The sequence below is a fragment of the Stomoxys calcitrans genome, chromosome 2, assembly GCF_963082655.1.
Source record: "Stomoxys calcitrans chromosome 2, idStoCalc2.1, whole genome shotgun sequence".
In the NCBI taxonomy this organism is placed as follows: domain Eukaryota; kingdom Metazoa; phylum Arthropoda; class Insecta; order Diptera; family Muscidae; genus Stomoxys; species Stomoxys calcitrans.
Genome location: NC_081553.1, coordinates 129,299,803 through 129,325,442, shown reverse-complemented (window position 1 = coordinate 129,325,442; position 25,640 = coordinate 129,299,803). Strand labels below are relative to the sequence as shown.

General features: G+C 38.0%; 1 protein-coding gene across 2 annotated transcripts in view; it reads right to left on the bottom strand.

The window, feature by feature from the left end:
- LOC106087194 (uncharacterized) overlaps nt 1-24,161 on the bottom strand; it is a 54,339-nt gene extending 30,178 nt beyond the window's left edge. For both annotated transcript variants that reach the window (XM_013252156.2, XM_013252158.2), the window contains exon 1: nt 23,477-24,161. In XM_013252156.2, the coding sequence (XP_013107610.1) occupies nt 23,477-23,585 (109 nt within the window). In that variant the 5' untranslated portion in view covers nt 23,586-24,161. The remainder of the gene's footprint in view (nt 1-23,476) is intronic.
- Between the last annotated feature and the right edge of the window lie 1,479 nt (nt 24,162-25,640).

The window sequence follows — 25,640 nt, the reverse complement described above, 5'->3', positions numbered from 1 at the left end:
ATGACAGCTATACCCAAATCTGAACCGATCTGTGCCATATTGCAGAAGTATGTCGAGGGGCTTAACTTAACTCCTTCTCCCAAATTTCGTCGACATCGGACAATAAATGCGCCTTTTATGGGCGCAAAACCATAGATAGAGAGATCGGTCTATATGGCAGCTATATCCAAACCTGGATCGATCTGGGCCAAATTGAAGACGGATATCGAGGGGCATAACACATCTCACTGTCCCAAATTTCAGCAAAATCGGATAATAAATGTGGCTTTTATGGGCCTAGGACACTAAATCGGCAGATCGGTCTATATCATGATATAGCCCATCATCGAACTTAACTTGCTTATGGACAAAAAAAAAGAATCTGTGCAAAGTTTCAGCTCAATATCTCTATTTTTAAAGACTGTAGGGTGACTTCAATAGACAGACGGGCGGACATGGCTAGATCGCCTTAGATTTTTACGCTGATCAAGAATATATATACTTTATAGGGTCGAAAATTGATATTTTGATGTGTTGCAAACGGAATGACAAAATGAATATATCCCCATCTTTCGGTGGTGGGTATAATAAAAAGTGCATATTAAAATTTTTATTGCGATTTGCACTCACTGAGAGAAGCCAGAACTTTAGTATTGTCCGTCACTGTATATTTTTGATCGTCTTAACATTTTAGGTCTATTCAGCCATGTCCGGTCATCAGTCTGTCTGTCGAAAACACACTAACTTTCGTAGGAGTAAAGCCAGGTGCTTGCAATTTTGCAAATACTTCGTAATAGAGCAGGCCGGTTGGGATTGTAAATGGGCGTAATCGGTCCATGTTTTATTATATTTGCCATATAAACCTATCTCCCGAGTTGATTTCTTGAAGTCAGTTTCGTTGAAGTTTTGTACTATGACATTTTTATGGCATTCAATAGATATGCAAAGTATGGTCCGAATCGGTCCAAAACCTGATATTGCTCTCATATGAACCGATTTGACCCTCTAGAGGATGCAATTCTTATCAGATTTGGCTGACATTTTTCACAACGACTTTCTCTATGACCTTCAACCTACGTCCCATATATGGTCTGAATCAGTCCATAACCTCATATAGTTCCCATGCACAATGATTTATTATATGGACTCCATCATCCAAGCCAAGTATGGCCCGAATCTCTCAATAACCTGATATAGCTCCAATATCCTTTGTTTTGCTTATAAAGAGATACTGGGCAAATAACTTGACAAATGCTAACCACAGTGGAGGACATATAACATTCGGCCCAGCCACACTTAGCACGCTTTTACTTGTTTAAATTTGGATAAAAATTGCTTCATGTAGGCGCTCAAGAAGTGAAATGGTGAGATCGGTTTATATAGAAGCTAGCTGAGATTATGAGCCGATTTGAGCCACAGTCAAAATTTCACAAAAATAGGATAAGAATTGTGCCTTCCAAGGGGTCAAGGGAACCGTATCAGGCCTTGGACCGAATGGAACCAAACTCGGTACAGATGTTGTTTGTCTTACATATAAAATTCAAAGTGTTTTTGAATGTTTGGTACCGTACCCTTCAGCTGCCTTATAAGTAGACATCTGAAACTTATGCAAATGCATATATTTTTTGGAGCATCAGAAAAAAAAACAAAACTTCATTTCGTAGAATGTACGTTAAGAAAACGCTAAGAAATTTTTGGATATTTCGTGGATTTAATGCAAACTGTAAATTTTGTGTATGTTTGCATATTTTTGAATATTTTGCATATTTTTATACACACCTCCATAGGATAGTAGGTATATTCATTTAGTCATTCCGTTTGCAACACATCGAAATATCTATTTCCGACCCTACAAAGTATATATATTTCGGATCGTCGTAAAATTCTAAAACAATTTAACGATGTCTGTGTGTCTGTCCATCTATCCACCTGTTGTAATCACTCTACAGCCTTCAACAATTGCTATATTGAGCTGAAATTTGGCGACAGTTGAAACTTACACTATACAAATTACTGATATTACCCGAGCTGTTGTATAGCTTCGAAGCATGGGTATTTGCGAAATCAAATGAGGCAGTACTTGGAGTGTTTGAGAGAAAGATTCTTCGTAAAATATATGGATCAGTTTACGTTAATGGAGAATATAGGCTTCGTATGAACCACGAGCTGTATGACGACGATAACGTAGTTAAACGCATCAAAATACAACGGTCTGTTGGCAACGTCATGCTGTCGAAATCGATGAAGAAGACCCTGCAAAGACGTCTTTTGTAGCCGATCACAGTGCTACACGCAAACAGGGACGACCAAGATCCTGATGGAAAGATAAAGTGGGGGAGATGCCTCGAAACGTAGGTTAGGTTGAAAAGAGTGTTCTGTCATGATACCAATAGCTATACTGACATCCTTCTTACTTCCTTTCAGTAACAGCCCCGTTTTATCACGATCTGGATCCTCTAATAGGATTTTTGCCGTTCTTCCGACCGTTTCGCTGTTCCATAGGGTTGCATGCATATTCGAAGCCCACGTCATTAACTCGGCCTGCGTCGACCCGAAAGGCTTCGGTTTAACTACGTTTATGGACGGCAGTCCACTGGCCTTCAATGCCAAATAGTCTGCCCTTTCATTCCTACTTACTCCGTTATAGCCCCGCACCCTAACGATGCGAATTTTGCCATCCTCAGAGAAAGCGTTTATCTCCTTCTTTCACTGCAAGACTGTTCGTGACATTACCATCCTGGTTGTTGTTGCCCTTATGGTCATTTTACTGTCCGTAAAAATGTTCACACTCGACGTCCTCGCGTTAGCACCTCACCACTTCTCGCAATCCGTGATCGCCCGGATTTCCGCCTGCAGGACCGTATTAGGGTAAGGCAGTCTAAACCAGATCTCAGTCCCTGGCATCTCTTTGTAGATCGCCGGGCCCACTCTGTCCTCTAGCTTCAATCCAACCGTGTAACATGATCTTCCAGATGGCAATACTAGGGTTCCGTCAATCCAAGACTGTGCCGCTGGCAGCTGTGTCTCGCACTCGAACTCAAGGTTCATCTCAGGTATCATATCATCGTATCATACCGATTTTGTAGAGCTTCGGTAGAGGTATTCCATTTGAATACCTCCACCGAAGTTCTACAAAATTGCATATAGCGTCCATATAATGCTACCGCTCCAGTAACTCTTAAAAGTAGAGAGCGGAATTATATGTACTTTTTGTTTATGTGCCGATTTGAGCAAAATTTCTATTAAGCCATAACTTGTTATAAGAAAACGAATTTTGTGTGCATATCTGAAATATGCATTTTTTAATCAAAAAACAAGTGAAAGCGTGCTAAGTTCGGCCGGGCCGAATCTATCCGTGTCTAATTTTGGGCAAATCCATGCGAAATTGTTATAACTACCGGTCTATTATGTAATTTGAACGATGCATATAAGCAGGAAGCAATAAGTTATTCTGAGCCGATTCTGATAAGATTCACTTAAATGTCAACAGTCATAAGAAAAAATGAGGATCAGTTAATGAATAAAAATTGGATTTTGACTCAAAATCGAACGAAAATATGTATGAGAGATATATTCATTCAAATCTAAATCGATTTCGACCAAAATTCGTTCACAAAGGAGAGGAGATATAAGAAGATATTGTGTACAATTTTTAAGAATACAGGTTGATAAATACGCTGACAAAGGTCCTAGAAATGAAAATTCGTTGAAACATATGTATGGAAGCTATAAGCTGAACCGATTTCTTTGAAATGCAACAATAGTCATAAGAGAATTCTTTGTGCCAAATTTTATGAAGATCGGTTTACAAATGACCATTTTATTGCAATAATAGCCCAAACTGGACGAAAATATATATGGGAGCTATATCTAAGTCCGTACCGATGTAATCGATTTTGACAACGTGGGTGTGGAAAGAAATGTATGATATAAACAAAACCTGAATATTTCGATGTGAATTACATCCCACAAAGGCTTGAGCAGTCAACACTGCAGATCGGTTTATGTGCGAGCTTTAGCAAAGCAGTAGCCTGATGAAGTATATAAAGTTTTGATCATCTTGACATTCTAACTTGATTTAGGCTCTCTGTCCGTCCGACTGTCTGACAGCCTGTCGAAAGATTTTTTTTTGCACAAATACTTCTATAAGCGTATGTCGAATGAGATTGTTAATGGGCCCATTTGGCCCATATTGGTCTTTGCATTGTTATAGTTGCCATACAAACCGATCTTGGATATTGACTTCTTTAGCCTCTAGAGGGCGCAATTATTATCCGATTTGTCAAGAATTTTGTATGAGGTGTTTTGTTATGACTTCCAACAACTGTGCTATATATGGTTCAATTGGTTAATAACCTTATATTGCTGCCATATAAGCCGATCTCAGAACTTGACCTCATGAGCCTCTACAAAGTCTTATCCGATTTGGCTGATCCGATTTTCACGAATGTTTTGTTTTGATTTGCAACAACTACGACAGGTATGGTCTAAATCTTTTCATAGCCTTGTATAGCTCCCATATGAACCACTTTGTTATATCAAAAATAAAACTTGATAATTTGATTTAATAAAATTACCCACGTTCTTAAACTTTATGCCCGAAACAAATGTTGCAGAGTCGGACACATTCATATTTGCCGTTAGATAAAATTAGATAAAATTTTATCTTAAATTTGTACCGAATTTTAAACATTTTTACTAAGGTGGTTTGTTTTTATAAGCTGTCCTTGACTGTTAATGTAACACAAGCCAACTCAAGTCTGTAGAGACCTTGAAGCTTAAAAATAATGTTACAATTTTATTATTGCAGTTGTAAAGAGAAAAAAAATACCCACACCAAAACACACACTGTCCATCTGCAAAATTTCTGACATTCTCAACAAATATTTTAAAATTGCAACTGTAAGACACTATGGGCATGTATTGTCTCGCAGGCATGTACATACATATGTATATTTTTAGTTATATATTCACATCTGTTACAAAATGGCGTAACTCTATTTTGTAAAATAAACAAACCAACAACAATGATTTAAAGTGAGAAAATGTGTAGAACAAGGATATAATTAGCGTTCAATGGCGATTCATAAAAGAACTTAATTACGAAACAAATTGTGCTAAAATGAAAAAAAAAACAAGTAAAAAGGCGTTAAGTTCGGCCAGGCCGAACTTTGGATACCTTATTGGACAATCCTGTCCTTAACATTTGATTTTATATTTTGTTTTTTGTTTTGAATACTTGAATTTAATTGTACCATTGAATTATAATTGAATTAAATTGTTAAATTGTACTTCCCAACTCTGATTGTAATAGAATGCTAAAAGGCATGTCAGTTTGTACTAAAGGAATGATATGGAATTAGAACATTCCTGACTACATGCCCTTTTTAGAAACTTACCATCAAACACTTGGTCATCAGCGTTCGATCGGTAAGGTTTGAAGATTCTAACTCCTCTTTTCATCTCTTTCCCTAGCGTAACATCTACCTAACCCACTAACCCTATTTAAATAAACTTACATATTATAACGTTTTACTGAAACCAAACTTGTGTTTTGCTTTTTACTCCTTTGCGGTGTTGCTGTGGGTATTCTATTTCTTTGCTTGTTATTCCCCAACTCTGAGGAATAACAAGCTGCTACATACAGTCCACTCATCTACGACCTTCGCTTTACATCATATATTTGGAATCCCCCCCCCCCCAAAGCTGTTCATGGTCCTCCGCAGCCGTTCACTGGAAACTGCAAGAAAAACTCACACACACAACAGAAGGTAAAACCAAACCAAAATCCCAAAGTTCCCATGTTAGTTGTGTGAAGCACCGGTAAGTGCAAAACCATTTTTTGTTCTCTTGAAGAAAAAACATTTGCAAACAACCGCGAAAAAAATCGTACAGAAAACAGGAAAATCGAACTAATTATCATAAAAAGTGCTCAAAATTTCAAAAATTCCATAAATTTGAAAAATCTGTGATAAAATGTGATAAAAGATAACAAAGAAAAAAAAAAAAAAAAGTCAGTTTGTAATGCAAAGTTGTTGTTTTCGTCGTTTCGACATTAAAAATTGTTAATTTTCGTTAGTTTGAAAGTTGAAAATGGTCAAATTAAAAGCCTAAAAAGCCAAAAAAAAAATTGACATAATAACTGCCAAAAACCAATCAAAATTCGTTTGTTTGCAAATGTTCGTTTGTGTGCCAATAAAATTATACACTCAACAAAAAAATCTGCAGAAAATTCAAGAAAAAGTGCAAAGTGCAAAGTGCAAAATTTTTTCGGTTGAAAGGGTGTTTGAAAAATCCATAATTTTTGCTATAACGGTAAAAAAAAAACGGTGAATATAACGGTCGAACACGTGCCCAAAAATCCGAAAGAATCGTCTTATATACATATAGATACAAATACATAAGGTGCACTTATGTACAGGAAAGGCAATAAAGAAGAAGAAACCCAGTCTGTAATCCAAATAGATAGAAGAAGAAAAGCCCATGTAAAAAAAAGAACCGTTTTTGTTTAAAAGAAATTCGAAAAAAAAAAGGAGAAAATAAAATTTTTTTTTCGTTGTGCATGGAGGCTAATATAATACAACAAAAAGGTATTTAAAAAAAAAAAAAAAAAGAAAAAATTTTTTTCCTCAAATTCATCTCATCATATTCATTTCATCCTCATCATAAATCATCCCCCATTTTCCTTTTGTCATCATTTGTTAAAATAAAAAAAAAAAAAAAAATTATTTAAAATCGTAATTTACAAAAATTTTCCTGAATTATTGCACTATCATCATTAAAATTGCACTGCCCCTTAATCATCTTCAGTTTATTGCACTTTACTCATTTATCATATTGCACACAAACATTATCATTATTTTCCCATAAAATTATATTTCCACTAAAATATTAAAACAAATCAATACAACAACATACACTACAATTTAAAATCATTTCCCATAAACATATCGCTTAAATTTTGCAATTAACTAAGCTACCCATCAAATTGCATTGTATCAAAAAGCATTTTTTTTCGAGTGTACATGATCACCTAATAAGAAAAAGAAAATCAATTCCAACCAACATCAATTGTGATGAAAAAGGGCCAAAGCAATGTATGCCTATTTGAATATACAAACGAACGTACATACATAAAGTCATCGGTGTACAACGAAAGCCAATGTCTGGCCGCTAACAGCAACGAAAAAAAAAAATAAAGCAGAGTTCTTGTATGTAAATATACACGTGTGTGTGTATACTTGAATGTTCATCGACGGCCACTGCCTGGCCCTAGAAGCAACGAAAAGAAAACAAAACGAAGTAGAAGCATATATGGTTATACACGCGTGTGTGTATACATAAATACTCATCGACACTCAGTCAAAGCTCGCAGCCTTATCCACTGGCAGAGACAAAGAACACACGGCAATAGCAATAAGCGAGGCTGGAAATACAGCCTATGAACATACGTATGATCACAGTACACTGGAAAAAATTGTTGGTAATTTTTTTTAAAGGAAAAGTACAACGTATAATATTGGAAAATTTTTATGTTGATTTGTTTTAACATCTCCATCACAAACATACAAAACCACATACATTTATTCATCGTTAACAACAAGTAAATATCGAAATTGAACAGACAAAGAGTTAGAATCAAATATATAAATCGTTATATCGTTCGAAATTTTAAATAACAACGTTGTGGCTACACAGAGAATCAACTATTGATGTTTGCATCTACAGTAAAACACACCTAGACATGATATGCAAATCATATGCCCATGAATAAGAAAGAAAAGCATTGATAATTTTCTCAAATGAATTGAAACCCCGTCTCTTGATACAAAATTATTTGGTTTGTTTTTAATATTGTGCTGGCTTTTCGCATCGCTTTTATTGATTTCAATATAATTTTTTCCGGAAAGTTAAAAAAAATTAAAATTTTACAACAACTTTTCTTGAGAATAATGCTCGAACAGTGAAAGTTTATGCCGAACATTTAGACTTTGTCAACATAAAATATATTTTCATCGGTCTTAACAAAAAACAATTAAAATTGTCAACTGTTGCATAAAATCCCTAATCAATTAAAATTGATTTTTTTTGTCGGAATTAACATTTTCATAGTTTCGCCGAAATTATAGAAAAGCTATTATTTCTCAATAACTCCAACAGCTCTTATTAAATTTTAATGTAAAATAAAAAATTTTTGTGTTCGATAATATAATCATTAAACTCGACTCGTATTATTTTTCACGTGTACCGGTGTCCCTAACAAAACGAAAATATCCAAACCTACTTCATCAACATATGTACGTATATATGCAGGAGTCGCCCAACGAAAGGGAAAAAATAGTCAAAGCAAATTCGTCAACATAGGTACGTGTGTATATACATCCATTTGTACACGCAGTCATCGTAACAGCATATCATTCCCCCACTCGCATGAGCAGCGACGGTCGTAGGCAACAGCGGTGATCATTTGCGAATAGAGAAACAGCAAACTGCATAAGGTCAATGCCCTTTCATAGTCAAATATATTTACATGAAGAAAGAATTTAGAAATCATATGGTACAGCACCAGGCCAACATATTAAGACCAAAACAATTCATTTGAGAAAAATAAAAGTTAAGGGAAAAAAAGCCAACATATTGTCAACAGTGTATCTTTACAACGAGCCCAACGGAACCCCTCTTTTCACAAACAAGTGTTTTGATGATTAGAGATTGAAATATGTTTTAATATAAAGCGTTTTTTATTGGAAAATTGTGGAAATTAAAACACAATTCTTCCGTTCTACGACAATAAACAAAATTTATTCAACGAAAGCGAGCTGTTGGAATATTGTGAAGAAGCAACACAACGATTCCATTCTACGAAAAATAAATTTAAATATTTTAGCGTTATAAGGAAAATTGTGAAACGTAAGCACAATTGTTCCCATCATCAAACAAATAAATAAAATAAAACTATTATAAATGAAAATTACAACTTCATAAAATAACAAACACCATAAAACACATCTTTATTTTCATCATTTTAAAACTAACAACACACATTTCTGAACTAACACAAAACATTGGTCCGCATTTGATACAATTTGCTATCAAATGGAAATACATTTTTTTGGGAATCTCTAATTTATCTGCAGACAAGAATATTTCGACTTGGGACCCTTTGACGTTTTTCGATTCGATTTGGATATTCGCGTCGATTTCTTTTCCCGTCGATCTCTTGCTCTATTGGAAACGTCATTCCCAATCGGAAGTCACATGATTTTTCGAGGAAATTTCTCTTCGTTTGACTGGATTTCTACAAAAATTCGTACTCAATAAGAATTTTTTTTTTGTCGTTTATTGGGACTTTTTCAGAGAAATTCTTACTCGAACGAAATTCTGCTATTTCACTGCATTTTACTACGATAATTCTTACTCCAGCAGAATTTCACTACTTTTTATCGTACCTTTCCCAAGAATTCTTGCTCGATAGGAGTTTATAGCCCTTTATTGGATTTCCACGAGAGTTCTTGCAGCGGAGGGTTTGGCTGCCTTTTATGAATTTTTTATCTCAGGAATTCTCAGTGACTGGGATTTCGATTCTTCCACCTTTGATGGAGAGATTCTACGAAGGCCTAACGTTTTCAAATCTCGACAACTCTTGTGGTTTTGAAATTGTAAGGTACATATTTGGCAATTCGTTGCATTCCCGCTAGTCACTTACAATTTTCAGGATCAAACCTTTGCATAGAAGATGGGATCTGTTCTTCCATTTGCTCCTGGTAATTCTGTACCTCACAGAATTTTCGCAATCCATTGCATCACCCCGATCGGCCCACATTCTTCGACTTTGCATTCTGCTTTGAGTGAGACTATTTTTACATTGATTGTTGGCATTTGTAAGTTGTATTTTTTTGGCAATTCGTTGCATTCCCGCTCTGCAGCTTACATTTCCTGATCGCTCTACATTTTGATTGCACTTACAATTAAAATAACAGTTTCTCATTCAACGGATCACATCACGCTTGGGGTTCAAAAGCCATACAGATTCGCGCGAAGATCTTTTTTTGGTGAACCTACGAGATATCGATTCTGCTTCTAGCTGACTCCATCCATATCATATTTGTCATTGTCGTACAGTTCTGTTCTTCCCTTTTTTCGAGATGAGTCTGACGACTAAAGGTGCTAAGACCGGCACAGGGGACACTGGATGTATGGATACCAATCCGACATCGGGGTCTACTGACCACAGTAATTCCACCGGTGCATCTATGGAGACTTCCCTCAACAACGATAAATTTTTGTTCGATTGTGATCACTTGATCTCATTTTGTACACAATTTGAACAAAGTGACATTTCTGACCAAACCGACTCGGTTTTGGAGGTGAAACTAGAGGACTTGGAGAGCCGTTGGCAAAGGCTACAGGCAACTTATGAAGGTGTTATGCTGTCTCCAAGGTCTTCGAACACCAGGGACTTCAGGGAAAATGCGAAGATAAATTTCAACGCCAGTTCTGAGGCGTATTACACAGCCAGATCTCAAATTCTGGATATTCTCAGAATAGCTAGCGGGAATACTAGACAGTCTACGAGACACAGTCTTATCCCCAGTTATATACCACAACAGCAATATATTCCTCAAAACACGTCTCTGGAAGTCTCAAACAGCTGCATTAAGGTACCGCCTTGTGACACTGAGATTTTCAAAGGAGGCTACGAGGAATGGCCGTCATTCCGTGATATGTTCACGGCAGTCTATGTTAACCACCCCAAGTTAACGAAAGCTCAGAAACTTTACCATTTGCGGAATAAAACCAGAGGTGCCGCTGGTGCAATCGTCAAAAGGTACACCTTATGTGACGAGAATTTCGACATAGCATGGAGTGCTCTGAAATCCCGCTTCGAAAACAAGCGTGTGCTTGTTGACAATCAACTGAAGATGCTTTTTAATATTCCTACAGCAACAGTAGAGAATAGTGATTCCATTCAGAGAATCCAATCGGCAGTAAATGATTGTCTGTGTACTCTCAAGACACTTGACGTTGACGTCGAAAGTTGGGATCCGATTTTGATATATCTGGTATCGACGAAATTACCAGATGAAACTCTTTCTCTTTGGGAACAATCTTTGAAATCCCACCGAGATTTACCGACATGGAACCAACTTGACGAGTTCCTCATAAACAGATTCGAGGTTGTAGAACGCATCACCAGCATTAAGTCTACGAAACAACAGAATAACATCCCGTCTCAAAATTCTGCCAAGACTCAGTCACCAAATAACTCATCTGCCAAAATTCAAACGTATCACTCCCAAGAGAAACTAAATTCGTCATGTCCTGTTTGTGTTTCCAAACATTCAATTAGGACTTGCCCAGATTTTCGCAAATTTACAGCACAACAGCGTATAGACTTTGTCTACAAGAATAAAATTTGCAATAATTGTTTGGCTTCAAACCATCTAAAAGCAAGTTGTAAAAGCAAAAATACATGCATTATTTGTCACAAAGCACATCACAGTCTTCTCCATCTTAGGAAAACCACTGATAACAACAATAATGTCTCTCAACCACAAACTTCCGAGACGAAGTCAAGTGACGCAGAACCAAATTATCAGTCACAAGACGATATTCCTTCTACATCAAGACAAAATCGTCCTTCCGGTGTTCAAGCAAATTTTGCCTCAAACAACGATATGATTCTTCTAAGGACAGCTTTAGTCCAAATTGAACATCAGGGAGAATTATTCACTGTTAGAGCCCTAATAGACCCGGGTTCTCAACGAACATTTATCTCAAAACGAATTCAGAATTTATTACAAATTCCCACTACTAAAGCCCAATTCGAAATTTTCGGTATTGGAGAACAAACTCAGATCTCTGACAAAGAATGTCAATTAGTGGTGGTATCCGAAAAACACGATGTACGTTTCACTATTTCAGCAATTGTGCTGCCAAAATTAACCAGACGTTTACCGTCTTACTCATTCAAAATACCACATCCTTCAGATTTAGAAGATCTCGATCTGGCGGATCCCCATTTTAATAAATCAGCCCAAATTGATTTAGTTCTTGGCAATGATTCCGAACGTTTCATCAATATTGAAGGAATCAAGAAGAATATTTGTGGTGACACTTCAGCATACAATACTATATTCGGTTGGGTGCTCAGTGGCCCAATGCGAGCTGAAACTGTATTCTCTTTCTCTGTGAACGTTCTCAAACCAGAAGAACCCGCAATAAGCGATCTTCTCAGGAAGTTTTGGGAACAGGAAGAAATACCCTCGTCTCCTCTCGTCTCAGATTCTGATGCGTTCTGTGAAGAATTCTACAGGAAAACTACAACTCGAATATCGGACGGTCGTTATATGGTGAGGTTACCGTTCAAAGACGAATTCTCATACTCTTTGTATTTAGGATCGTCTAGATTCTTGGCTCTTGCTCAGTATAATCGTATGGAGCAAAATCTTTCGAAAGAACCCGAATTAGAATCTCAATACAACGCTGTTTTAGGCGAATATCTGACTCTTAATCACATGGAAGAAACGTCTTCTCGTGAGATATCCATGGAGGGTAAATTTAACTCTTTTTATTTACCCCATCACGCCGTTGTACGCCCTGAGCACAAGTCGACGAAAGTCCGAGTTGTTTTCAACGCTTCTCGAAGGACAAAGTCTGGCTACTCATTGAATGATGTACTTCACGTAGGACCCACATTGCAGTCTGATTTGACTTCTGTGCTTCTCAATTGGAGGAAGTACCGATACGTTTTCTGTGGAGACATCCAGAAAATGTACAGACAAATTCTTGTTCATCCCCACGACAGACCATACCAGCGGATATTGTTTAAACCCGAAGCGAATGGTCCGGTTAAGGACTATCAACTTAGGACCGTCACTTTTGGCGTAAATTGCGCTCCGTTTCTCGCTATACGTACACTGTTACAACTGGCGTCAGATTCAGAACACGATTATCCTCATGTCGCAGGTATTCTCAGACGAGAAACCTATGTCGACGATATATTGTCCGGAGGCTTCTCTGTGGACGAAGCGGTCCAAGCCCAGAAGGACCTGCTTGTGGTTTTGAAACAAGCAGGATTTCCCCTTAGGAAGTTTATTGCCAACGATAATCGGCTACTGGCTCATCTCTCACCTGAGGATCTTTACGATTCTGAATTTTTACGCTTCCAGGAGTCAAGTTCAGCTAAGACGCTGGGAATCAAATGGAACGCTTTAACTGACACTTTTGGTTATTCCGTCAAACCCGTTGAGTCAAGTCATGAAATGACGAAACGCAAAATTCTCTCTGCAATTGCCCAGCTATTTGATCCCGCTGGTTGGATCACACCTATTATTATTAGGGCCAAGATTCTTATGCAACAACTGTGGTTAGAAGGACTTGAATGGGACGACTTTCTCGGCAGGGATTCTCAGCTTGCGTGGGATGCAATTGTCTCCGATCTATATCACGTGGAGAGCCTTTCTATACCCAGATGGATTAGATTTGTCCCTGACGACGTCATAGAAATCCATGGATTTTCAGACGCTTCACAAGCTGCATACTGCGCTTGCGTTTATATGCGATGTCAGAACGAGAAGTCTGTGGTTTTCTCTAATCTTCTGGTCGCCAAAAGCAAGGTTGCGCCTCTTAAGCCTGTTTGTCTCCCACGGCTGGAGCTGAATGGTGCATACCTCCTTGCCAAGTTGGTCGATTATGTTTTATCTACATGCGACTACGAGATCAGCAGCATAACTCTATGGACGGACTCTTCGATAGTACTCGGCTGGCTTTCAAAGCCGCCTTGGTCTTGGGAGACATATGTTGCTAATCGAACCTCAAAGATTCACGATCTTGTCCCTAATGGTGTTTGGCGTCACGTCCCGACGCATGATAATCCTGCCGATCTTGGCACGAGGGGATGTACACCTCAGTATTTGAATATGAACCCTCTATGGTTCAATGGCCCATGTTGGCTGACTCAACCAAGTTCGTCATGGCCAAGGAACAATCCCTTGGAGTCGCCGGAGTTGGGAAGGCGTTCGAAGGTACAGACATTTCACGAGACGAATGAAGAATCCGACATATTGCAGAGGTTTTCTTCTTATACTCGGTCTCTAAGGGTGGTCTCTTATATTTTTCGATTCTACGGCAACTGTCTTAGTAGATATCGCTCTACCGAGAAGAATACTTCTTTATATCTTTCGCATAAGGAAGTGAAATTTGCTAAGATTCGCCTAATTTCACTGTCTCAAAGGAAATTTTATCATGATGAATACGACCTGTTAGGCAAGTCCGAGGCAATAAGCGAGAGAAGTTCACTAAAGGTGTTGAATCCATTTCTGGATCGCGAAGGGGTCATGCGAGTTGATGGACGACTGGCTGATTCTTCTCTTCCATATAATGAGAGACATCCCGTGATCTTACCCGGAAATTCCCGATTATGCCACTTGTACCTACTCCATTTACATCATTTCCTGGCTCATGCCGATTGCACACTTATGTGCAGAATGGTCCAAACGGAGTTTTATATTTCTAGACTCAAGCCTAGGGTAAAGGGTGTCATACACAGATGCAGGACGTGCATCATTTTTAAGCATAGACCATGTGCTCAGATCATGGCTCCACTACCTCCTTCGAGATGCGCTCTGACTCCTCCTTTTCACATTACTGGAGTCGATTTTGCAGGGCCTTTCGAGCTTAAAAGCTCTACTTTACGCCGCTCCCCCATGGTAAAGGGATATGCTTCCGTTTTCGTCTGTTTCGCGACGAAAGCAATACACTTAGAGCCATGTTCCGAGCTCTCTTCTGCAGCATTTGAGGCTGCATTCACACGATTCGTCGGAAGGCGGGGGCTACCCCAGAGGGTAGTTTCCGATAATGGTAGAAATTTCGTCGGCGCCAGCCGAAAAATGCTAAGAGAATTCATGACTTTCGTGAAGACTTCAGCAGACGATATAGCCGAGAAGTACTCCAGTCATGGCTTCGAATGGCAGTTTATTCCTCCCTACGCACCGCATATGGGCGGATTGTGGGAATCCGCAGTGAAGAGCTTTAAGCACCATTTTAAGAGAATTACTGGGGCTCACCGATTCACTTTCGAGCAGTTTGCTACTCTTCTTGCCCGTATTGAGGGAATTCTCAACTCCAGACCCATATCAGCGATTTCTGCTGATCCGAGTGATTTGACGGCTTTGACACCCGGCCACTTTATTAAGGGGTCCCCTATCATGGCATTTCCTGAGCAGGATTCACAGAGGTTGTCCCTGGTAAACAGATGGACAAAACTCAAAGCCCTTCATCACCAATTCGCTATAAGGTGGAGGGAAGATTATCTTAAGGCACTCCATAAGAGATATAAGTGGAAAGGTTCGGATCGGAACTTGAAGATAGGCGATTTGGTCGTGGTCATGGATGACCTGCTACCTCCTAACGACTGGCGTTTAGGGAGAATAATCCGGACTCATCCAGGATCCGACGACAATACTCGAGTCGCGGATATACGGATATCGTCTGGTACAATAACTCGTCCCATAGTCAAACTTTGTTATTTACCTCTCTTGGACCAAGATCCATTAGACTCATCACTATCATAATCTTCCTCCCATTCATACTCGCCTTAAATAACACTAACATCACCGCTTAAATCCACATCTAACCCTCATCTAACCCCACATTTCACCTCATTTCATTGGCTTCTTCTAATCCGTAAAAACCTTACTTACCTTCTTCATTTCCAGAAAAAAAAAATGGGCTCAAAGCAAATGAATCTCAACAAGATTTATGAGTGCGCCATCTGTTTGGAGAGGCACTCGCTCCGCTACTGCCGAATCTTCTGCGGCATGACGGTGGCAGATAGGAGGGTGACCGTCCGTAACCACAAATATTGTATGAACTGCCTGGCCCGGAGTCACGAGGTGGAGGACTGCCACTCAGCCGCCACCTGTCGAAAATGCGGCTACCAGCACCATACGATGCTGCACCCACAAATTCCGGTGCCTCCTACCGCCCTCACACCAGCATATGTAAGCCCCAAAGTTGCCAACCGCTACACGAAGAAAGCGACGACTGAAGCCACCCCCAGACGCAAGAAGTTGAGGACAAGAAGCCAACGGCCAGAAATCAAGCCGTCTGAGCTGCTGCAGAAACAGCTGCTCGCTGAGGCGCTGAAATGTGTGGCAACAGTTATCTGCGAAGATGTTGCGTAGATGCAAGGCCGGCGGCATGGACAATCCTGTCCTTAACATTTGATTTTATATTTTGTTTTTTGTTTTGAATACTTGAATTTAATTGTACCATTGAATTATAATTGAATTAAATTGTTAAATTGTACTTCCCAACTCTGATTGTAATAGAATGCTAAAAGGCATGTCAGTTTGTACTAAAGGAATGATATGGAATTAGAACATTCCTGACTACATGCCCTTTTTAGAAACTTACCATCAAACACTTGGTCATCAGCGTTCGATCGGTAAGGTTTGAAGATTCTAACTCCTCTTTTCATCTCTTTCCCTAGCGTAACATCTACCTAACCCACTAACCCTATTTAAATAAACTTACATATTATAACGTTTTACTGAAACCAAACTTGTGTTTTGCTTTTTACTCCTTTGCGGTGTTGCTGTGGGTATTCTATTTCTTTGCTTGTTATTCCCCAACTCTGAGGAATAACAAGCTGCTACATACAGTCCACTCATCTACGACCTTCGCTTTACATCATATATTTGGAATCCCCCCCCCCCCCAAAGCTGTTCACTTATGTCCCATAGCAGCTATATCGAAATATGGTCCGATTTGGACCAAATACCAATCAATTGTATATAACAAAATATTGGTTTTTTATTAGCTATATCTAAAAATAAACCGATCTGAACCATATACGACAGAGATGTCGAAAACCCTAACATAAGTCACTGTGTAAAATTTCAGTGAAATCGCATTATAAATGCGCCTTTTATGGGGCCAAGACTTTAAAACGAGATATAGGTCTATATGGCAGCTATATCCAAATCTGGGCCGATTTGGGCCATGTTGCAGAAAATTTTCGAAGAGCCTTACACAACTCACTGTCACAAATATCAGCAAAATCGGATAATAAATATGGCTTTTATGGGCCGAAGACCCTAAATGAGCCGATCGGTCTATATGGGGGCTATATGAAGATATAGTCTGATATAAGGCATCTTCGAACTTAACCTGCTTATGGACAAAAAAAAGAATCTGTACAAAGCTAAATCGGACAATAAATGCACCCTTTATGGCCCCAAAGCCTTAAATCGAATGATCGATCTATATGGCAGCTATATCCAAATCTGGACCGATCTGAGTCAATTTGAAGAAGAATGACGAAGTGCCCAACACAACTCATTGCCCAAAACTTCGGTGTCATCGGACAATAAATGCCCCTTTTATGGGTCCAAAACCTTAAATCGAGAGATCGGTCTATATGGCAGCTATGAACCGATCTGGACCAAATTGAAGAAATATGTCGAAGATCCTAACACAACTCACAGTCCCAAATTTCAGCGACATCGGACAATAAATGCGCCTCTTAAGGGCGCAAGACCTTAAATCGAGAAATCGGTATATATGGCAGCTATATCCAAATCTGAACCGATCTGGGAAGAAAGATGTCAAAGGGTCTTACACGACTCACTGTTCCAAATTTCAGCAAAATCAGATAAAAAATGTGGGTTTTATGGGTCTAAGACCCTACATCGGCGGATCGGACTATAAGGCACCTATATCCAAATCTGGACCGATCTGGGCCAAATTGAAGAAGGATGTCGAAGGGCCTAACACAAATCACTGTCCCAAATTTCAGCAAAATCGGATAATAAATATGGCTTTTACGGGCCTAAGACCTTAAATGGGCCGATCGGTCTATATGGGGGCTATATGAAGATATAGTCTAATATAACGCTTCTTCGAACTTAACCTGCTTATGGACAAAAAAAGAATCTGTACAAAGTTTCAGCTCAATATCTCTATTTTTAAACACTGTAGCGTGATTTCAGACGGACATGGCTAGATCGACTTAGATTTTTACGCTGATCAAGAATATATTGTATATACCTTATAGGGTCGGAAATGGATATATCGATATGTTGCAAACGGAACATATCGATATATCGGCGGTTGTTATAAAAAATCAAAGTAGATTTCACATTTTCCCATGTACTAAGAATATTTATGAGTAGCTTGTTCTTTATATCCAAAGCAATATTGCAATAAAAGTAAAAACAGGTAAAAGCGTCCGTTCGGCCTGGCCGATTCTTCTATACCCACCACAATGGATCCCATTTTTCAAGTTCTTTGAATGACTTTTTCAAATATATATGCAAGTTATTGAACGATATGAACCGTACTTGTCATGTTAGAAGTTATAGGAAAATACCCCCTCCAAATTTCAAGCACTCGGAAAGTTTTGACATACGAGCAGTATTTGTATTGTTTACAGTGATTGAAAAGATTCGTCTCGCCCAAAAAATGGAATTAAATCGTGAACATTTTCGTGCGATTACTTTTTACAACTTTTGACGTGGATTAACTCAACTACAGTGCTTCGATGAACTTAATTCAATTTTTGGGGATGAAGCTCCATCAAGGATCAGTGCTTATCGATGGTATGGTGAATTCAACCGAGGTCGTAGTTCACTCCAAGACGAATTTCGTGAAGATCGTCGAAATTCAGCTGTTGTTCCAAAAACCATTGTTGCTGTGCGCCAAATGATATTGCAAGATCGTCATGTGACCTATCGCAAGATTGAGACAACTTTAGGCATTAGTGGAACCAGCATACATTCAATATTGCATGAACCTTTGACCATCAAACAAATTTGTTCGTGTTAGATTCGTCAATCGCTCAAAAAAAGGCTCGTGTCGATTGGTCGAAATAAATGCTCGAAAAATACGATCGCGGTGCTTCGAAACACGTCTATGACATCGTGACAGGTGATGAATCGTGGATTTACGTATATGATCCCGCATATCCGCAGTCGACTATATGGCAGGGCCGAAAAACTATAGATAATCGCAATATTCGATTTTTCGAAATTTAATAACTGCTCGTAAAATGGAAAAAGCTCGAGATTAACTTTCTTAACAGAGCACACAATTTAATAATTAAATTCACTAATTTGCTAATTTGGTTGAATTATAGACCAAACTGAAGATGTTTGACAGTGAAACAAAACACGAAACTGGCGTGAGCTGTTTAGACCAGTGTTGCCAAAAAGATAATAGCTAAAAAATCACCCTTTACATATTTCGACCGATTTTCACTTAGAAGGCCGTAGTACCCACTTCTGAACACCTTAGCCAAAGTTCAAAAAAATTCGTGCAGATTTAGATAAATCCATCAAAAAAATTGGAATCCCATAATCACAGAATTGGGGTATACTAATTTCTGTCCGGCCGTCCGTCCGACCGTCTGTCTGTTAAAAACAAAAACTATACTTTCGAAGGAGTAAAGCTAACCGCTTGAAATTTTGCACAAATACTTTTTATCAGTGTAGGTCAGTTGGGATTGTAAATGGGCCAAATCGATCCATGTTTTGATATAGCTGCCATATAAACCGATCTTGGGTCTTGACTTCTTGAGCTTCTAGAAGGCGCAATTCTTATCCTATTTGACTGAAATTTTGCACGTGGTGTTTTGGTATCACTTCCAACAAATAAACCAATCTTGGGTCTTGACTTCTTGAGCCTCTAGAGGGCGCAATTCTCGTTTAATTTGACTGAAATTTTTCACGTAGTATTTTGGTATCACTTCCAACAACTGTGTTTTGTATGATTGAAATCGGTACATAACCTGATATAGCTGTAATATAAACCGATCTTGGATCTTGACTTCTTGAGCCAGTAGAGCGTGCAATTCTCATCCTATTTGGCTGAAATTTCGTATGAGGTGTTTTGTTATGTCTTCCAATAAGTATGGCGCAAATTGATACATAACCTGATATAGCTGCCATATAAACCCAACTGGGATCTTGACTTATTGAGCCTCTAGAGGGAGCAAGTCACATCCGATTTGGAAGAAATTTTGTACAACGTCTTCTCTCATTACCTTAAACATACGTGTCTAATATGGTCTGAATCGATCAATAGCTTGATACAGCCCCCATATAAACCGATCTTCCGATTTTGCTTCTTGAGCCCCTACAAGGCGCAATTCTTATCCGAATAAAGTGAAATATTACACAATAACTTCTACAATGTTCAGCATTCATTTAATGTCCGAATCGGACTATAACTTGATGTAGCTCCAATAGCATAACAGTTCTTATTTAATTTTCTATGTTTGCCTAAAAAGAGATACTGCGCATAGAACTCGACAAATGCGATACATGGTGGAGGGTATATAAGATTCGGCGCAGCCGAACTTGTTAGTTATAATTTGTTACAAAACTTTTAAGATAAAAATCAATTTCTTGTTAAAATAGTCGAATTTTTTCTGACTATGGTAATGCACTTACATCAACGACATATCGCGGTCACGCAAAAATGTAAACAAACCTTAAATGGCGCTTGCACAAAAACCATTTTCGCTCTCATGTCATAGCGGTACATGGTACAGCGCTGATATTTTGAGAGGAGAAGTAATTCGATATCCTCTATCGCTATCCATAAAAAAATCGAAAAAATATCGCTTACATCATTTTCGCAGAAAGGGCTCGTTATAGAAAGAAATGTCCTAGACTGGAACCAGCAAGGATAGCGAAGAGGGGGACGTCCGAATAACACATAGGTCCTCTGGTGGAAACAAGCCAAGTCTTTGGCCAACGATAGAGTTAGATGGAGAGAGCTTGTCGATGCCCTATGTTCACACTGAACATTTTAATATTGGTTATATGTATATATTTTTTTTAATACATTGAATATACCGCAATTGTAAATAAAGGACATACAGTCGAATCCGCTTTAGCGTAACACGCTTTACTGAAAAATATCGGATTACTGAAAACGACACAAATCCCCGCACTAATTTTCACTTCATCTAGTCTTATTCACTTCGCTTTAGTGAAACATCTGTTTACTGAAAATATCGCATAACTGAAAAACAAAAGTGCCTCCAAATCTATGTTTTGCATGAAACCTACTTCGCTTTAGTGAAAAAAAAATAAAATCTTCATTTTTTGGAAATCGATACATAATTTAAGGCTGAATAAATTTTGCATGTTTGTCCGTTAAAAAATGAATTGACACAATACATATACAGAAATTCTGAATAAACATCTTACAACAAAACGTATATAATGTGTATGCCTTTGTAATGTGTGTTTGTACATATTAAGTTATATTAGTTGGTTTTGAAATGCGAACAGAAGCAGACGTAATTTATGTGTGTCCTATGTTTTTGGCATAAATCTTACTGCAGATATAAAAACGGAATAAATAAATTGTCTGGAACAAAGGTAGAAATAGGAAACAAGTTTAATTATTTACCACAAATTTATTTATTTTACTATTATTGTATATTTTAAATAGAGAAATTCTTCAAAATACACATGCCTGACTATGAAAAAGAAACTTGAAATTATTGAGAAAATTAAAGCAGGAGTGCCGAGAAAGATCATTTACGAACAGTTTGATTGTAACGCAGAAACGGGTTGCTCAACATCGAACAGGAGGTTCAATTAAGCAAGTGGAAGAGGCTTTACATCTCTGGTTTACAAATATGAGGTCAAAGGAAGCAACAATATCAGGGCCTATTATTATGCAAAAGGCGAAAGACTTGGCTCATATTATGAATATAGATTTTGTACCAACTATAGGGTGGCTAGAGCGTTGGAAGAAAAGAGAAAACATTCACTTTAAAAAGCTGCATGGAGAAAAAAACTCAGCAAATACTGTTGCAGCAATAGAATGGATTAAGAACATATTGCCCGAGTTGTTGAAAAACTACTCGGAAGATAACATAAATAATGCCGATGAATCTACCAGGTGAAACTTTAGCAAACAGGTCCGATCAGCCATCAGGCAGTAAAATTTCGAAATACCGAATCACACTTCTTTTTATAACAAGGGAAGTGATAAATACGTCTTCAGTGTTGGTAAATCTTCAAACCCTAGATGCTTTAAAGGAAAGAACTTGCCTGTAAATTATTCTGCTAATAAGAAAGCTTGGATGACATGGACATTCATGGACAGAAATTATCAAAGAAATTGACTTAAAGTTTCAGTAAAAAAAAAACTTTATTTTGTTTATTGACAATGCTGACTGTCACAAAATATCCGATGACGTTACATTAAAAAACATAAGAATTGAATATTTACATCCAAACACCACGTCAATTATTCAACCATTGGACCAAGGCATAATAAGGTCATTCAAGTACTTCTATAGAAAGCTTATTATTTCGAAGCAACTTTTACATCTTGAATGCTCTGGCACATTAGAAAATGAAATCGGAAATGAAATAGAGAAGGATTTGGAGTGTTGCGAGGATTTGACTGAAGAAGAAATAGTTGAACAAGAAATTGGTCGTGAAGCTGTTATAGAAAATGAAGAAATTAAAATGGATGAGGCTTTTCCGAAACCAACTGTTCCAGAGGCGTATAAGTTAATATGCCAATTGAAAGATTGTTTTTCGGATAATTTTGAAGCACGCAACTTGCTTAATGAGCTTGAAAATAAAATAGCCCATGCAAATTAAAAAAAAAATGTCTCAAAGTCAAATTAAAGATTATTTTAAAGGACATAATGTTTGATTTTTAATATTAACTGTATTGTGAGACTGAATTTTTATATATTTTTTTTTATTTTTATTAATGAGAGACTGAATTGTTAATTTATTATTATTATTATTATTTTTTTTTTTTTTTGAGGACAGAGTTCTTTTAATTTCTGTTTTAAACTTTTATTTTTACATTTACAAAATACTTTTATTTATAATTTTTTTTAACTCAACGACAAATACTTAAAAAAATATATGGATTTTATGTGAAAAAAGTTAAGAGTTTTTTTGTGGGGTAATGTACTGCTTTACTGAAATAAATTTCAGTAATCCGAACTTCGTTTTAGAGAAAATATCGGATAACTGAAACAAAATATGGATTTTTTTTTAGTTCCAGTAAAGCGGAGTCTACTGTATATATTCCCCTTAAGGTATAACGTTCGATCGAATCAGGCTATCCACTTGGTTGAACAGATCATTCTTACTCATGCAGTTCGATGGAGAAGAAAAATGGCCTATACCAGTAAAGAATTAGATATAGCTCCCATATAAACTTATCCTCTAGTTTGCCACCTTGAGCCCTTAAGTGCCTTAATTCTAGAAGCAAAGTACACCGAATTTGATTTCTTCAAATTCATCCAGATATAGACTAAGTTAATTAGTGTAAATATTCGTCAGCTTTCATGTTGGTGGGTATCCAAGGTTTTTATTTCAATGCTATAAATAATAGACTGAAGTAAACCAACTGTTTGTTTGTAATGTCATTTTGCATTTGAGGTGATGTTATGTAGGACTATTTACATATATGTACATGAAAATCAACCGTATGTGCAACGTACCATGACTTATTTGTATCAACGGCAAACCGACGTCACCATAACAATTGGGGAATATCAAAGCGAGCCCAGAGAGAACGATTAAAAGTTGTACAAATCTTTCGGAAATCATTTTATGCGCGCACGGAAAACGGTTTTGTTTATTTGTTTATTGCGACTGCGAATGACAACGGCTTGAAATGATTGTCTGTTCGTCTGTCTGTCGCTACTTAACACGACCGACACTCGTTATAATTCCGTTCTTAATAAATGACTTTTGACGTAAGAAAAAACAACAATCGAGCAATTCTAGTTGTTAGGGTGGTGGCATTGGTGCTGATGGCTTTCCTCGCAAAGAAATGGTTGTTGCTGAAACTTCCAGCTCAGACGAAGACAACAGGCAGCCCTTAAGTATCTACAGGACGAACTTTTGCATAACTTCATTATTGTGGGTAATATAAATTGAAATTGTTCGCAATTGCGAAATACTTCCACTTTTCACTTCACACTTCCCACAGACACAATGAGTGGTGATCGGCGATTTTTTGCGATTGAATTTATTTGTATTTCTTTTGTTTTCACAACTATGATGATGTGTACTTTCTTTTTTGATTCACTATTTTCACATTTTTGTTGAACGCCCGTATTGAGAATTTCGAGTTTTTCCGTTACTACTCAATTTCCCAACTCTCTGCGTCAGGTGCTGTTCGAAAACTGTTTTTCGTTGTTGTTTGCCTTGGCTGAGTGAGAGTGGCGGGCAACCGTCGCGTTGAACATGATGGCGGTGGTAGTTGTAGTCAATCAATTTCCCCCATTCAGACTTCCTTTGAATGAACATTGAAAGTTTGTATGAATGTGATATGTTTGTGTGTCAGCATGAATGCTTTTTGTGTGGTTAATTGTTTGAATATTTCGCTGTTGTTGCTGTTGCTTTTAGCGCTCTCATTGTTCTATTTAGAATTGTTCACCGTTTTTTGGCTCTTCGGTTGGTCAGTTACCTGTGGCAACAGTCAGTTATATTTTGCGAACACACACAAACACATCCATCACGAACGTTGTACATTCAAACACACTCATTGTGCCTAACAACTATTTGCCCCTAACTTCAGTTTGTTTACTTCTGTTCGCACATGTTAAGTTCAAGTTATTACGGTGAAAATAGATTAAATCAAATGCGATATCTTGAAAACTATGTAAAAATTTTCAAATTTTTAGGCAATACATACATATTTTTTTCTATAAACACCTGTTAAAGAACTAAGAAGAATTTCAACTCGCATCAAGGGCTGCTGCCCAAATCAAGTGATAACGGGTCACCTTTCGAGTGCGCCTTTCAACAGCGCGCAGTGGTTATTTTGAACCACCATCATTCGACCCTTAGTAATTTACTTCAGTTCAAGTAGGAAATTACCACTTCTGTGGTAACACCCAAAAAGAATAGTGAAAGACCAATTAATAAGTAAACGGATCGACTCAGAATAGGTTAGGTTAGGTTGAAAAAAATGTGCGGATATTAATCCTCCCCATGCCACTATGGACATACACCTAAGCCAGTAATCGGCTTGTTCACTCTAAGTAATAAAAAGTAACCTCGAAAAAGAAAATCATGCCACGCCCCTAAGTAGGTTCATGTATTGTATCTCCACCTAAGTGCCGATGTCTGTTAGCCGGACAATGACATAGAAAATGCTCCAACGTCTCATCACCCTCCCCACTTGCTATCACTTGCCGCACCGATTCTGCCTAAGTGATTTGTGCAGTGCAACAAACTACTAAGGTGTAAGTAAGTACTGGTCTAATCTACATCTATAATCCCTCTCGATACGCTCTTGGATGTGACGCTTTCAATTCAGTTTCCTGTCCAAGATCACTCCTAAGTATTTGACCTTGTCAGATATTGAAATCATTCCATAGAGGCAACGTTGTTCGTCAAAGTGCCCCCCCTTCGTCTTCCTCGTGAACAAGCAGATTTTAGTCTTCTCTGGATTAACATTGAGACTCCTAGATCTAGCCCAGTCGTATGTCATCTGCAAGCCCCTTTCGGGCCTTCTGTATAGCTGGTTCGGATCCTTACCCCGTAGAAGGATTATAACATCGTCTGCGTAGCTTACGGGTTTAAACCCCTCCTCAGTCAGCGTACCCCGTGCCATCTTCACCCTTTTGTTTATGGCATGGCACCCACAATTAA